General features: G+C 45.2%; 1 protein-coding gene across 5 annotated transcripts; it reads right to left on the reverse strand.

Moving 5' to 3' along the window:
* Positions 1 to 3,643: 3,643 nt before the first annotated feature.
* On the reverse strand, positions 3,644 to 9,931 carry LOC130367676 (atherin-like). 5 transcript variants are annotated; one of them, XM_056570288.1, is made up of 4 exons: positions 8,577 to 9,931; positions 6,123 to 6,260; positions 5,141 to 5,272; positions 3,644 to 3,830 (listed from the first exon to the last, which is right to left on the reverse strand). In XM_056570288.1, exons 1-4 carry the CDS (start codon positions 9,718 to 9,720, stop codon positions 3,736 to 3,738), a joined length of 1,509 nt encoding a protein of 502 aa, XP_056426263.1. In that variant the 5' UTR covers positions 9,721 to 9,931; the 3' UTR covers positions 3,644 to 3,735. The 5 variants fall into 5 exon arrangements, 3 of the variants coding, with proteins under 3 accessions (XP_056426263.1, XP_056426253.1, XP_056426244.1); XM_056570278.1 differs by having other exon boundaries at positions 3,644 to 3,836; XR_008892142.1 differs by having other exon boundaries at positions 5,141 to 6,260.
* Positions 9,932 to 12,728: the final 2,797 nt, after the last annotated feature.

Below are 12,728 nucleotides of genomic sequence, written 5' to 3' on the forward strand. Positions count from 1 at the left end.
AGTCAGATCAAAACAAAAATCATACCTATAAAAACTTCAGATCACGGCGCAAAAAATTAGTCCTCATACCGCCCCATACATGGAAAAATAAAAAAGTTATAGGGGTCAGAAGATGACATTTTTAAACGTGTAAATTTTCCTGCATGTAGTTATGATTTTTTCCAGAAGTGCGACAAAATCAAACCTATATAAGTAGGGTATCATTTTAACCGTATGGACCTACAGAATAATGATAAGGTGTAATTTTTACCGAAATATGCACTGCGTAGAAACGGAAGCCCCCAAAAGTTACAAAATGGCGTTTTTTTTCCGATTTTGTCGCACAATGATTTTTTTTTCCGTTTCGCCGTGCATTTTTGGGTAAAATGACTAATGTCACTGCAAATTAGAATTGGCGACGCAAAAAATAAGCCATAATATGGATTTTTAGGTGGAAAATTGAAAGGGTTATGATTTTTAAAAGGTAAGGAGGAAAAAAACGAAAGTGCAAAAACGGAAAAACCCTGAGTCCTTAACGGGTTAAACGTATTAATTTTCCTGCATGTAGTTATGATTTTTTTCCAGAAGTAGGACAAAATCAAACCTATATCAGTAGGGTATCATTTTAATCGTATGGACCCACAGAATAAAGATAAGGTGTCATTTTTACCGAAAAATTTACTACGTAGAAACGGAAGCCCCCAAAAATTACAAATGGGCGTTTTTTTTTTCAATTTTGTCGCACAATGATTTTTTTTTCCGTTTCACCGTAGATTTTTGGGTAAAAGGACTGACGTCATTACAAATTAGAATTGGTGGCGCAAAAAATAAGCAATCATATGGATTTTTAGGTGCAAAATTGAAAGAGTTATGATTTTTTAAAGGCAAGGAGGAAAAAACGAAAATGCAAAAACGGAAAAAACCCCGGTCCTTAAGGGGTTAAGATGGTAGCTAGGGTCCTATTAAATACCTCAGGGCTGTTATCTAAGCATTCCTAATAGACCTTGCTAAAACACGATACACTGCTATACAGTAATATTTTAATGTATTACAAATATGATCAAGTGACTGCTCAATTACCTAGGGGAATAAAAATATATGTAAAAATATACAAATAAATATACATACTTATCATAAAAATAAAAATAAATTAAACGATTGGTATTGGCAGCAATGGGAATGTTAAAAGATGTTTTAAAGCATGTTATTCATCTTTTACAATCAATGTCTTAAAAAAAAAAAAGAAAATAATACACTGCCAATATAGCTGTTTTATGGCCTTGTTGCCTAACTAAAACATAGAACAGTAACATTTAGGCTAGGTTCAGACTACGGAATTTCCGACAGAAATTCAGACGTAAAATTTCCATCAGAAATTCTGCTTGCTAAAATGTCTAGTGTAGTGAATGGTTTTCCGTTCACAAATTCACACTTCGGAATTTGTGAAGCGGAAAATCCGGATGAAAAATCCGCTAGAAAATTTCCGCCTGAAGAAAGGGGTTGCTCTTTCCTCAGGCGGAAATCCGAGCGGAACACATAGCAGTCTATAGGAGACTGCAGTGTCCGCGCGGTCCTAGCGCCGTCTAATTCAGTCGGCGCAGGCGGAACTCGGAATCTCCGGGCGGAAATTTTCTGCCCGGAGATTCCGTAGTCTGAACCTAGCCTTAGATGGAATAATGCACAATATCATCTGAATTTGGTTTACCAGGTATCACTTTTTGGTGAAAGTGTGATAGATGGTAATGGTTTGATGGTTTTGATTTGCAAATCAACATGGTTCAGTTAAAAGAAGTGCTTGGTTGAGGCTATTTATGATAAAGAGCACTGCACTTCATGTCCAGTTAAAGCTCTTGCTGGTTATCTGCAGGTAAGGCATTCACAGCATATGCTGTTTTTTAGAATCAGAATGGTTCTTTTGTTTTAAAATGTCCCACAAAGGAAAATTGGTCAAATCAGATGTGTACCACTTACATATTCCCCATTAAAATATTAATGGGGAAAATACCTTCATTGATAGGTAGCTGCTTCTCTGGAGCCAGAAGAAGCGCATTCCGCATGAAACACGTGCCGCTCTTAAACGCACCTGTCTGTTGTACCCGCAACCATGTAAAGTTCAGAGTCGGAAGAATAAAGGCACTCTAATTAGAACTGGTGCAGCCTCATTCTTTGCTTCATATTGTACTTGGACTGTGTTTTTGATTTGGCATTGCACCACCAGTTAGCGTATATACAGCCCATACACTAGGGATTCCATCCTTCAACACAGGACTCCTAGCCACTAAGTGCCAGCCCTATCTTTTTATGTGTGGACATATATGTTCTTACATTTCTTTTTTACTTAGATAAAAAGTTATAATTTCTTATTTTCTATCGGTGAGATCTCGGTATGTACAGGCTGCCTGAGAGTAATACAAGTGTATGATCGCAGCAATCACACTCCTATCATGCTCAGGCAGTGTGTACATGCCTAGATTTAAGAGTGATAGGAGTGCGATTCACCCAACTACACTGTACAGCTGCCCCCTGTATATGTGAGAATATTAAAGAAGGCTGGGTGTGCTTGAGCAGAATGAGGTTATGGGCATGGGTGAGGATGTGGTTATGGGCATGGCCGGGGCTATAGACTTTAGCACCTGGTATTTGGAGACCCAGCGATGCCGCTAGTATCCATTATAAGCATTGTTGTACATGTCCGGGACTTCTCACAATGTTTATGTTTGGCAGACACTGCTTAATATAGTGTGAGAGCACTGTATAGGTACTGTAGAGCTCCTTTGCCCTTAGGTTGGTTTTGTACAGCAGTTTTTGAGTCCTACCTTTCCCATTCCTTTTGAATCCACTTCTGGTTTTGGCTGAAAAACTGCTGTGGAAGTTTAAAAAAAAAAATTATTCGTGGTCTTATTAGAACTTATTGACTGAACTTGTTTTAGAGACCAGCCATACCGCTTTATAGCTCAATAAAGAAGGTCTGTGTATTGGCTTGAACTGAGACAGCTAAGCATGTGATTTCATTTATTTAAATATATATCCTAAACTTTAGTAATGCGCTGTGGATGTTTTTATTTAGAATTAAGTGTCTTATGTTTTTATTAATCGTGTAAGGTTTTGGTATCTATAGCATGCACGTTCCCATGCTGCAGTGTACGCTACATTTATGTTAGGAGCAAGTTCTCACACCCTCACATGCCTTACATACTGATGGTTGCACAAGGAAAAATAATCACACCACTAGTCTTGCAGCCCTCTTGATGGTAACAGTGTTGTTGAGAAAGTATGAATATCTTGGCGTCACTGAGCTGACAGGGCAGGACTACAGGCGTGTGAGTGGGTGGGACAGCGTCAGCCATTGACTGACGTCAAGCAGCCCCCACACACAGCTTGAGAGGAGGGCTGTGGAAACTGAAGCTGTGCAAATCCCACACCCCCTCCCTAAGAGGGAAACACAGAGTAATGTAACCTCTGCTTTACTGCCAAAGAATCCCAGCTGTATCTAGGCAGTGATAGTTGTGAGCGGGAACACCACATTAACTGGCTGCATGGAGGAAGTATACTTAGCAGCGTCAGTGTTCAATGTCACATCTGCAAATAGCAGACTGCCCGGCACACTTACGCCTACCACATCATATGCCCTCCCCCCACCTCTCCCAATAATGACAGACAACATTATTCTTTTTTACTGGGCTGGGTGGTGGTCACAGCTCAATTTATTAAATAACAGAATATTAACTCTATAACTGCTGCACTGCAGCAACCTACCTACTTCAGCCGAAGCGGTATTGCCAGCCGCCGGACTCCCGGCGGGCAAAAGTGCCTAGGGCCATCACTTCTCAATTCTCCTCTCCTCAGGCCAGCTGTGACTTGCATATAAAGAAAACTACAATCAGGAACAATAGACAGAAAAACAACTGTCCAAATAACAAAGTGCAAAAGTAAAAAGTGCCCATGAAGTAATGTATATATAAATATAAATATAAAATATTTCTTTATATATATATTTTTTTTTTTTTTTTTTTTTTTTTTTTTTTTTAACAACCATCATTCTTTGTAAAAAATTTTTTTTTTTTTTTTTTTTTTTTTTTTTTTTTCTTTTTTTTTTTTTTTTTTTTTTTTTTTTTAAAAGGGGTAACAAAGACCATGCATTTCACAACAAAATGCACAGCCAAGAAGAATACAAAATGACAACAACAAACGTAAAACAGGGAGGGAGGGAGGGAAGCTGACTTCTCAGGAGCGCTGGTGAGTACGAAAAGGACTAACCAGGGGGTGGGGTAGACCTAAATATATCCTGGGCGTGCCTTAATTCCCCTCCTACTAACCCGGGAAAGCAGGGGGGAGGGAAAACTATCCTGGGCTCTGAGTTAACCCCTACCGTCCCGTGCAGTCAGGGCCACCTATCCCTAAACGGGCAGGTAACCTACAGACTGCCCGGCACACTTACGCCTACCACATCATATGCCCTCCCCCCACCTCTCCCAATAATGACAGACAACATTATTCTTTTTTACTGGGCTGGGTGGTGGTCACAGCTCAATTTATTAAATAACAGAATATTAACTCTATAACTGCTGCACTGCAGCAACCTACCTACTTCAGCCGAAGCGGTATTGCCAGCCGCCGGACTCCCGGCGGGCAAAAGTGCCTAGGGCCATCACTTCTCAATTCTCCTCTCCTCAGGCCACCGAGGAGCCCGTGTACTCCTACACGGTGCTCCGACCCCCACCAAGCAAAAACAAGGCCTGCTCCAAACCATCTTGTAAGCCCGACAAAAAGATGTCCAAACCTATATCATTCAAGTGAACCCCATCAGAGATCATAAACCGTCTGTTATCACCTTCAAGCTCACGATGACGGACCACCACTCCACCCTTCTGTCGCACAAACCGGGCCATACGAGAATTCACCAAACGCCGTGAACGCTCGATGGCCTCAGCATTGCGAGCACCCTGCCAGGATACTCTAGGCACTATCTCGGACCATACTAAAACTAAATCAGGGAAAAAACCAGAAAACCGTTCAACATCGGCTTTCATTAAAGTAATCAAATCGGGAACCCGGGAATAACAGAGATCATTCCCACCCGCGTGTACCACCAAAATTACACCAGAACGGACGGTTCTAGCAATGTCCACCACTTCAGTAAGGACCCGTGTCCACCGCATACCTGGGATCCCCCTCCAGTGAGGCTCAACATTGCCGCATCCCAACGATCTCCCACCCGGCCGGCAATCAGCTCTCTGCGCGGCCCGGTGGAAATAAGAGTGGCCCAGGAAATAAACCATCGTCCTTTGCACATCTAAAAAAGGAGAAAACAAGTTATAACAACAACTCAGGACGTATATAGCGCGCATAACAACCAGAGCGCCAACGGCCAATACGCTGTATCGCATCCACCGATAAACCTGCCCTGGACGCCTCCGTAGCAGCACCTATCCGAAAAGAATGCGTACCAAAATCAGCAGCTGGAACACCCAAAAACCGCAAACAACCCTTGAACACAGCCTGAAATTGAAAACGCGTCAAAGGAAAACCATCAGCATGTGTAAAAAATTGGCGGCCAGGAACCCGAACAGCCAAAAACGACGACACCGCCCGCACTGGACAAACCGCACCATCCACTGCAAGAACCCGCACCCAAGCTCCCTGACCCACCTGATCAGTTTTCGAGCGTCGAATCCGCAGTTGCAAAACCCCATTGGAACACAACACGTCATCCTGCAATAAACCACCGACTCCGGCTTTTGAAGCCGGAACCAACTCGCCGATGCGCAGCGCTGCAAAAAACATTACACAAAAAGCGGCCGAATACAACTCGGACTCATAGGTCGAGGAACAACAACTGCGGGTAGCCGGCAAAAGAGAAGCCAATAACAAAAACGAAACAGGCCTGCGAGCTTCACGCCGCACATGAGTGCGCTGCCAACCCTTCAAGGCCTGCTGAAATAAAAACCGTTTAGAAACATCTTCCCATCCCAATAACTTAAAATAAAAACTTACCCCAGCTAGCCGTCGCCGCGCTACAATTGCGGACACCTGTAAATCCCGCAACCACAACACATATTCCACCGTAACCGCTACGCGGTTGTCAACGGAGGTAGCCACCTCCCGCCCCGCCAGCAACGCACACCACTCAGCCCACGCCTTACCATGTCCCGCCCATGTAGATGCCGCCATCGACGATTCCACCAGTGGGATCAGACGTTGCTCGGCAGGGCCCAGACCAATGGGGGGCAAGGGAGCCCTTCCAATGCAGCATCCGGACACATCCTCCGAAAATCCTGAAACTGAAAACGAGAAAGGGAATCAGCAATCACATTATCAACCCCAGCTACGTGGCGAGCTTTAAACCAAACGTTCAACTCCAAACACCGAAGAACTAGATGACGGATCAAAGACAAAACCGGAAGGGAGGAAGAGGACAAACCATTTATACAATGAACCACACTCAGATTATCTGTCCAAAAACAAACCCGCTTATTGCTGAATCGTGTACCCCACAACTCCACAGCAACTATAATAGGAAACAATTCAAGCAGGGTGAGGTTCCTACACCAACCGTTAGTCTGCCAATCAGGCGGCCACAACTCCGCACACCATTCCCCTTGAAAGAAAGCACCAAAACCCACGGAGCCAGCCGCATCCGTGAACAATTGAAGCTCAGCATTGGACAACTCGTCCCCCAACCAACACGTGTGACCATTGTACCTTCTCAAAAATTCTCTCCACATCAAAACATCCGCGCGCATTTGCTTTGAAATGCGAATATGATGAGAAGGGCAGGAAACGCCCTTGGTGGCCAATGACAAACGCCTAGAAAAAACACGCCCCATGGGCATAACACGGCAAGCAAAAACCAAGTGTCCCAGCAAAACTTGTAATTGGCGCAGCGTCACCTTCCGTACACCACAAAAACTTTCAACCAACAAGAGCAAACTCTCCAATTTCTCTGTTGGTAGTCTAAAAACCATGGCCACAGAATCAATTTCTATGCCCAAAAACGAAATAACCGTTGAAGGGCCCTCTGTCTTCTCAGCGGACAAGGGCACCCCAAACTTCAGCATGAAAAAACGAAAAGAATCCAACAAAAAACCACACCTGGGAGACCCAGCCGGGCCAACAAACAAGAAATCATCCAAATAGTGAATAACCGAACGGCTGCCCGTCTCAAAGCGGACAACCCACTCCAAAAATGATCCAAACATTTCAAAATACCGACAAGAAATAGCACAACCCATCGGCAGGCAAACATCATAATAAAAAGCCCCATCCACCCGGCAACCCAGTAAGTGATAGCATTCCGGATGCACCGGCAACAGGCGAAAAGCCGATTCAATGTCAGACTTCGCCATCAACGCCCCCGCCCCAAAACCCCTTACCAGAGCCACAGCCCGGTCAAACGAAACATAAGAAACCGTTGTATCTTCTCTAGAAATGCCATCATTCACTGAAGAACCTTTCGGATACGAAAGGTGGTGAATCAGGCGAAACTTCCCGACCTCTTTCTTCGGGACAACCCCAAGGGGGGAAACCCGCAAATTATGAAAAGGGGGGGAACTAAAAGGTCCTTCAAAACGACCCAACGAAACCTCCTTACCAATTTTTTCCCGCAGCACCTCAGGGTACTCCCTGGCCGATTTCAAATTGTCAGGGTAGGAGGAAGAAACCTGACCCAAAATAAAAGGTATAAAGAAACCATAACGAAAACCCTCCAATAAAACCAAAGCGTCCTCCTTATTGGGGTACTGGCCTAACCACGGGCACATCATGTCCACCGTCACCGGGGTCCTTCCCTGCAGCAGCAGAGGGAGCCCGGCCGGTCTGCTTAGCAGCCCGCTGACACCTGACTGCGGCGTGGGACCCCCCGCAGGCAGAACACTCATGCTTGTATTTACACAAGCTGAGGAAACGACAATGTCCCTCGTTAAATAACCAGCAAGCCCCGGGTCGACGCACTGCCGCCGGCCCGGTGGCCCCGGATTGACCAGCGGCTCCCTGCTGAAAGGGCTGTGCCTTCTGCGCCATCATCAAACGCAACCACACGTCGGTCGCCTTAACACCCCAACCAACATCCGGCTGCAGAGACAAGCGGCGTCGAAATTCCTCGTCATACCGCCACCACGCAGAGCCCCCATGAGCCTTATAAGCACTATACACCGAGTCCATATAAATAAAAAGCTCGGAGCATCGCTCCGGATGCTTTTCACCCATAATACACCCCAAAACTGCAAACGCTTGCAACCAATTGCCCATGGTCTTCGCCACCTTCGGCCTAGTAGGAAAAGTTTTTTCCGACTGGGGCCTACGTTCCTTGTCAATCGTATGTTGGTCCACAGACACTAGCGACCACAAATCAACATACTGGTTGGACCAAATCTTTTCCTTCACAGCATCATCAACATAAACACCCAAAGGACTAACACCACAAAAAACAGAATCTTTATATACCCCAACCCTAACCGGGGAGGCCTTACGGGCCGCCGCCGGAACCACACGTTCCGCCGGCTTGCTATTAACAAGGCTAGACAAAACAGATTTAAGCGTAGACAACAAAGCAGCCTGACCCTCCCCCTGTCCCCATGCACCCGCAAAATCAAACTCACCGGTCGGCGCAGGAACAACAGGAGGTGGGACCGGATCCGTAGCAGGAACAGGAGCTGGATCAGCAACCGGCACAGTAGCCGGATCAGACACCGCACGGGGCCGACTGCCACCGCGGGAAGCCCGCCTCGGGGACCTTGAATGATGTCTCCGCCCCTCGCGCCTGCGAGAGCGACGCTCCCGACTCCCTGAGCGATACGAGCTGCGACCAGATGATGAAGGAGACCGCCACCGAGACGAGCGGGACCTACGGGAGCGCACACTACTCCTAGACTCCCGGCGTGAACACCTGCGGTGATGTCTACAGGACCCAACAGATCTGCTCCAACCGGAGCGGCCAGATCCCCGTGAGGACGACCGCGACCGTCTTGGACGGGAACGGCCCTCTGACCTACTAAATACTCGGTCACGCGGTGGCTGACTGACTTGCCGCATATTATCAGTAAAAAGTAAGGGGGAACTAGCTGAGGCATCTAAAGGTGGCAGATCAACAGGATGGGGCCCCAAACTATCACAAGCATCCTCATAAGGAGGATCAACGCCACTACCCCCCAGGACAGGTGGCTGCTGAGTATCCCCAGGCAGTACCGGAGCACCCTGGGGTCTAATGGGAACCCGGGCCGTGGCAATAGGGGTATCGGGTATTTCCTCCGCAGAGGAGGAGGCATGAGAGGGAGCAGGGGCACCAGCACCCATAACGGCTGGCAATGCAGGGGTTAACACCGGCCGGGAAACTAAAGCAGGCTGCCCTGAAATACCTGAGACTGCCGGGACCTGCAGGGAAGCGCGCGAAGCAGCTGAAGAATTCCCCACAGCTTCCTGTGACACTTGACCCGGAAGGGGCGGAGCTACAGCCCGAGCTGCGGCCACAGCCGCACCAGGGGCCGAAACTACAGCTGAGGAGGCAATGCGGGCAGCAAAGCGCCCCCTCCTACTAGCAGACGACCTAGGGGGACTGGGGCTCAGACGCGCCGGAGGGCGCGATGCACGGGCGGTTCGTCGCCCCCGTACAGCAGGACCTGCCGGCCGAGATATACTACTAACCGCAGCAGCAGGAAGGCCTAGCCCAGCTAGTAGCTGAGATAGGGCGCCTGGATCAGCCAACACCCGCTCCCGGATAGCATTCCACACAGCCTCGTCAGCCATCTCCGGAGCAAAGCTGACTTCTCAGGAGCGCTGGTGAGTACGAAAAGGACTAACCAGGGGGTGGGGTAGACCTAAATATATCCTGGGCGTGCCTTAATTCCCCTCCTACTAACCCGGGAAAGCAGGGGGGAGGGAAAACTATCCTGGGCTCTGAGTTAACCCCTACCGTCCCGTGCAGTCAGGGCCACCTATCCCTAAACGGGCAGGTAACCTACAGGATGATTGGTACTAGGCATACAGCTAAGGAGCTGGTATGGATAAAATGATTTTTGGTAAAATTCTGATTGTTTGGGGGCAAAAACTTCATGGATACCCAAACTTCATGCATATAAGTCATGAATGGCCCTAAAGCAGGGCTATCATAGGCACAGAGGCCTGTATGCAAAATAGAAAAAAAAACACCTTACATTTGCTTTTCTATTATTGATATTACAGGATAATATATCAATTACATAAGTAAAATTTAACAGATATTTGGTCTCAAGAATAACAGTGACATCTGACAAATCCATGGAGATTTCTGCACTAGTGCGCACATAAGCCAAAGTTTTTCAAATGTGGGCACTGATAAAGGTTAAAAAAATGACAGACAGGATTTCCCATTTTCACATTTATAGCACATCTACAGTATATGCCAATAATGTCTGATAGATGTGTGTCCCACCTCTGGCTCCTGCACCCATCAAGATTGTGTGGTACCTGCCCCCCCCCCCCCCCGGTCAGGATGTGGTTAGTGAAAAGTCAACAGATCCCCCGTCATTTTGGGAGGACCAGTCAACTATCTGATGTGTATGGGGGCCTCTGCACTCACCCCCACAGATGATGTCGGGAACAGAAGAATCCAGCATATTGGATGTCAGTTACCTGACCCTTTAGTTTTTGGGAAGATATACCACTGCCAGAGCTGTTTGGCAGCAGTTTTATTCCCTCCACTGCGAAGTCCATGTGTATGGGTGTATGGGAGAGATAATAATCGGCCAAGGGAAGATTCAGACAACAGCTACTGAAGATGTATGGGCATCTTAACCTCTGAGGGAGTATGGCGCAGAGCTTGAGAGTTGGGTCTGCATCATAACAGGCAGATTCCCCCTGCTATCAGCAGCTGACATTTGCTACTAATGACGGACATCCGAGATCGCTCCAATGTTTGTCATTTATGTTTTATATGATTAAAGACATTGAAGGTAAATGTACATCCTGGTGCCCTGGTACTTAACATAGTAGGATGGACTTTTATGTCCTAAGCGGTCTCCCCACCTGCCTCATGCAGGGATCTTCTTCCATAGTCTGTCCACAGAAGCAAACTATAGAAGTGGATCGTCGGTACCACTGATCAATGCTATGCAAATGCCAAGCACTGAACAGTACTAGCAATCCAAAGAATGCTATAAGCCCCTCCCCCAATAAAAATGTATATCAACCTTTTTTCTCTTTAAAAAAATGTTTTTGTATTTCCTCATGCATAATTGTCCAAACTATTAAAATATAATGTTAATGATCATGTACAGTAAATGGTGTACAAGTTAAAAAAAATTGCTGAATTTTGGTCACATCACACCCTCCAAAAACTGAATAAAAAGTAATCAAAATGTCACTTATTGGCAAAAGTGGTACAAAAAAAAACTACATATCACAGTGCAAAAAATTTGCTCCCTATGCCCCCCATAAACAGAAAAATTACAAAGTTATAGAAAGTCAGAATAGGGCAATTTTAAACATACTTATTTTGTTAAAAAAAAAAATAAGTGTGAGTATTTTTAAAGGAGTACAATAATAGAAAAACATGGATATAATTTAAACCATATTGACCCACAGAATAAAGATTACATGACATTTTTACAGTAAAGTGCACTCCATAAGAACAACTCCCCCAAAAGATCAAAAAAGCCCTCATAAGACCCTGTGGATGGAAAAATAAAAGTTAAGTCTCTTAAAAAGCAAGTAGGGAAAAACAAAAACACAAAAAATTGCCTGTGTCCTAGGGGCAAAATGAGCTGTGTCTTTAAAGGGTTAAATCACTCTAATTCCTGGTGTCTAATGGCTCCATCGGCAGGCTTCTGCAATAGAGTGTTACATTGATCTATATACGCAATCAACTAATTGGCCAAAAAAGTGTAACAAATTTCATTTATTTTTAAAAATGTAATAAATCTATAAAAATTTAAATCCTATTTTTCAAATAATATACTGCTGTGTGTGGAATTGTCCAAGCTATAAAATTGTCAGATTCCTGATCTGCACGGTCAACGGCATAAATGCAAAAAAATTCCAAACACCAAAATTGTTGATTTTTGGTCACGCTCACATCAAATTCCAAAATAAAAGATCCACAGGTGGAAAAAAAAAATTTTAAGAAAATTCAGGAGTCAGAACGGGTCAATGAACAGATTTTTTTTTTCAAGATGAGCAAAGTTTGGTATTAGAGATGAGCGAACTTACAGTAAATTTGATTCGTCACAAACTTCTCGGCTCGGCAGTTGATGACTTATCCTGCATAAATTAGTTCAGCTTTCAGGTGCTCCGGTGGGCTGGAAAAGGTGGATACAGTCCTAGGAGACTCTTTCCCAGGACTGTATCCACCTTTTCCAGCCAACCGGAGCACCTGAAAGCTGAACTCATTTATGCAGGATAAGCCATCAACTGCCGAGCCGAGAAGCTCGTGACGAATCGAATTTACTGTAAGTTCGCTCATCTCTATTTGGTATCAATGGGATCATTCTGACCCATAGAATAAAGTTAGCTTGTCAGTTTTTCCACATGATGAACTCTTATAAAATTATTGCCCAACAAAATTGTTCAATTCAATTATATTTTCAATTTTGCCCTACACATATTTTGTTTTCTGGCTTCCAAATACATTATAAAATAAAGTGTGCAAGTAAAAAGTACAACTTGTCCTGCAAAAAAATGAAGGCCTCATACAGATTTGTTAGTGGAAAAATGAATAAGTTATGGATCTAAGGAGGTGAGGAGGAAGAAAACATTAGCCAAAAATCTAAATTTGGGGA

Source organism: Hyla sarda, chromosome 1 (assembly GCF_029499605.1).
Source record: "Hyla sarda isolate aHylSar1 chromosome 1, aHylSar1.hap1, whole genome shotgun sequence".
NCBI classification, from domain to species: domain Eukaryota; kingdom Metazoa; phylum Chordata; class Amphibia; order Anura; family Hylidae; genus Hyla; species Hyla sarda.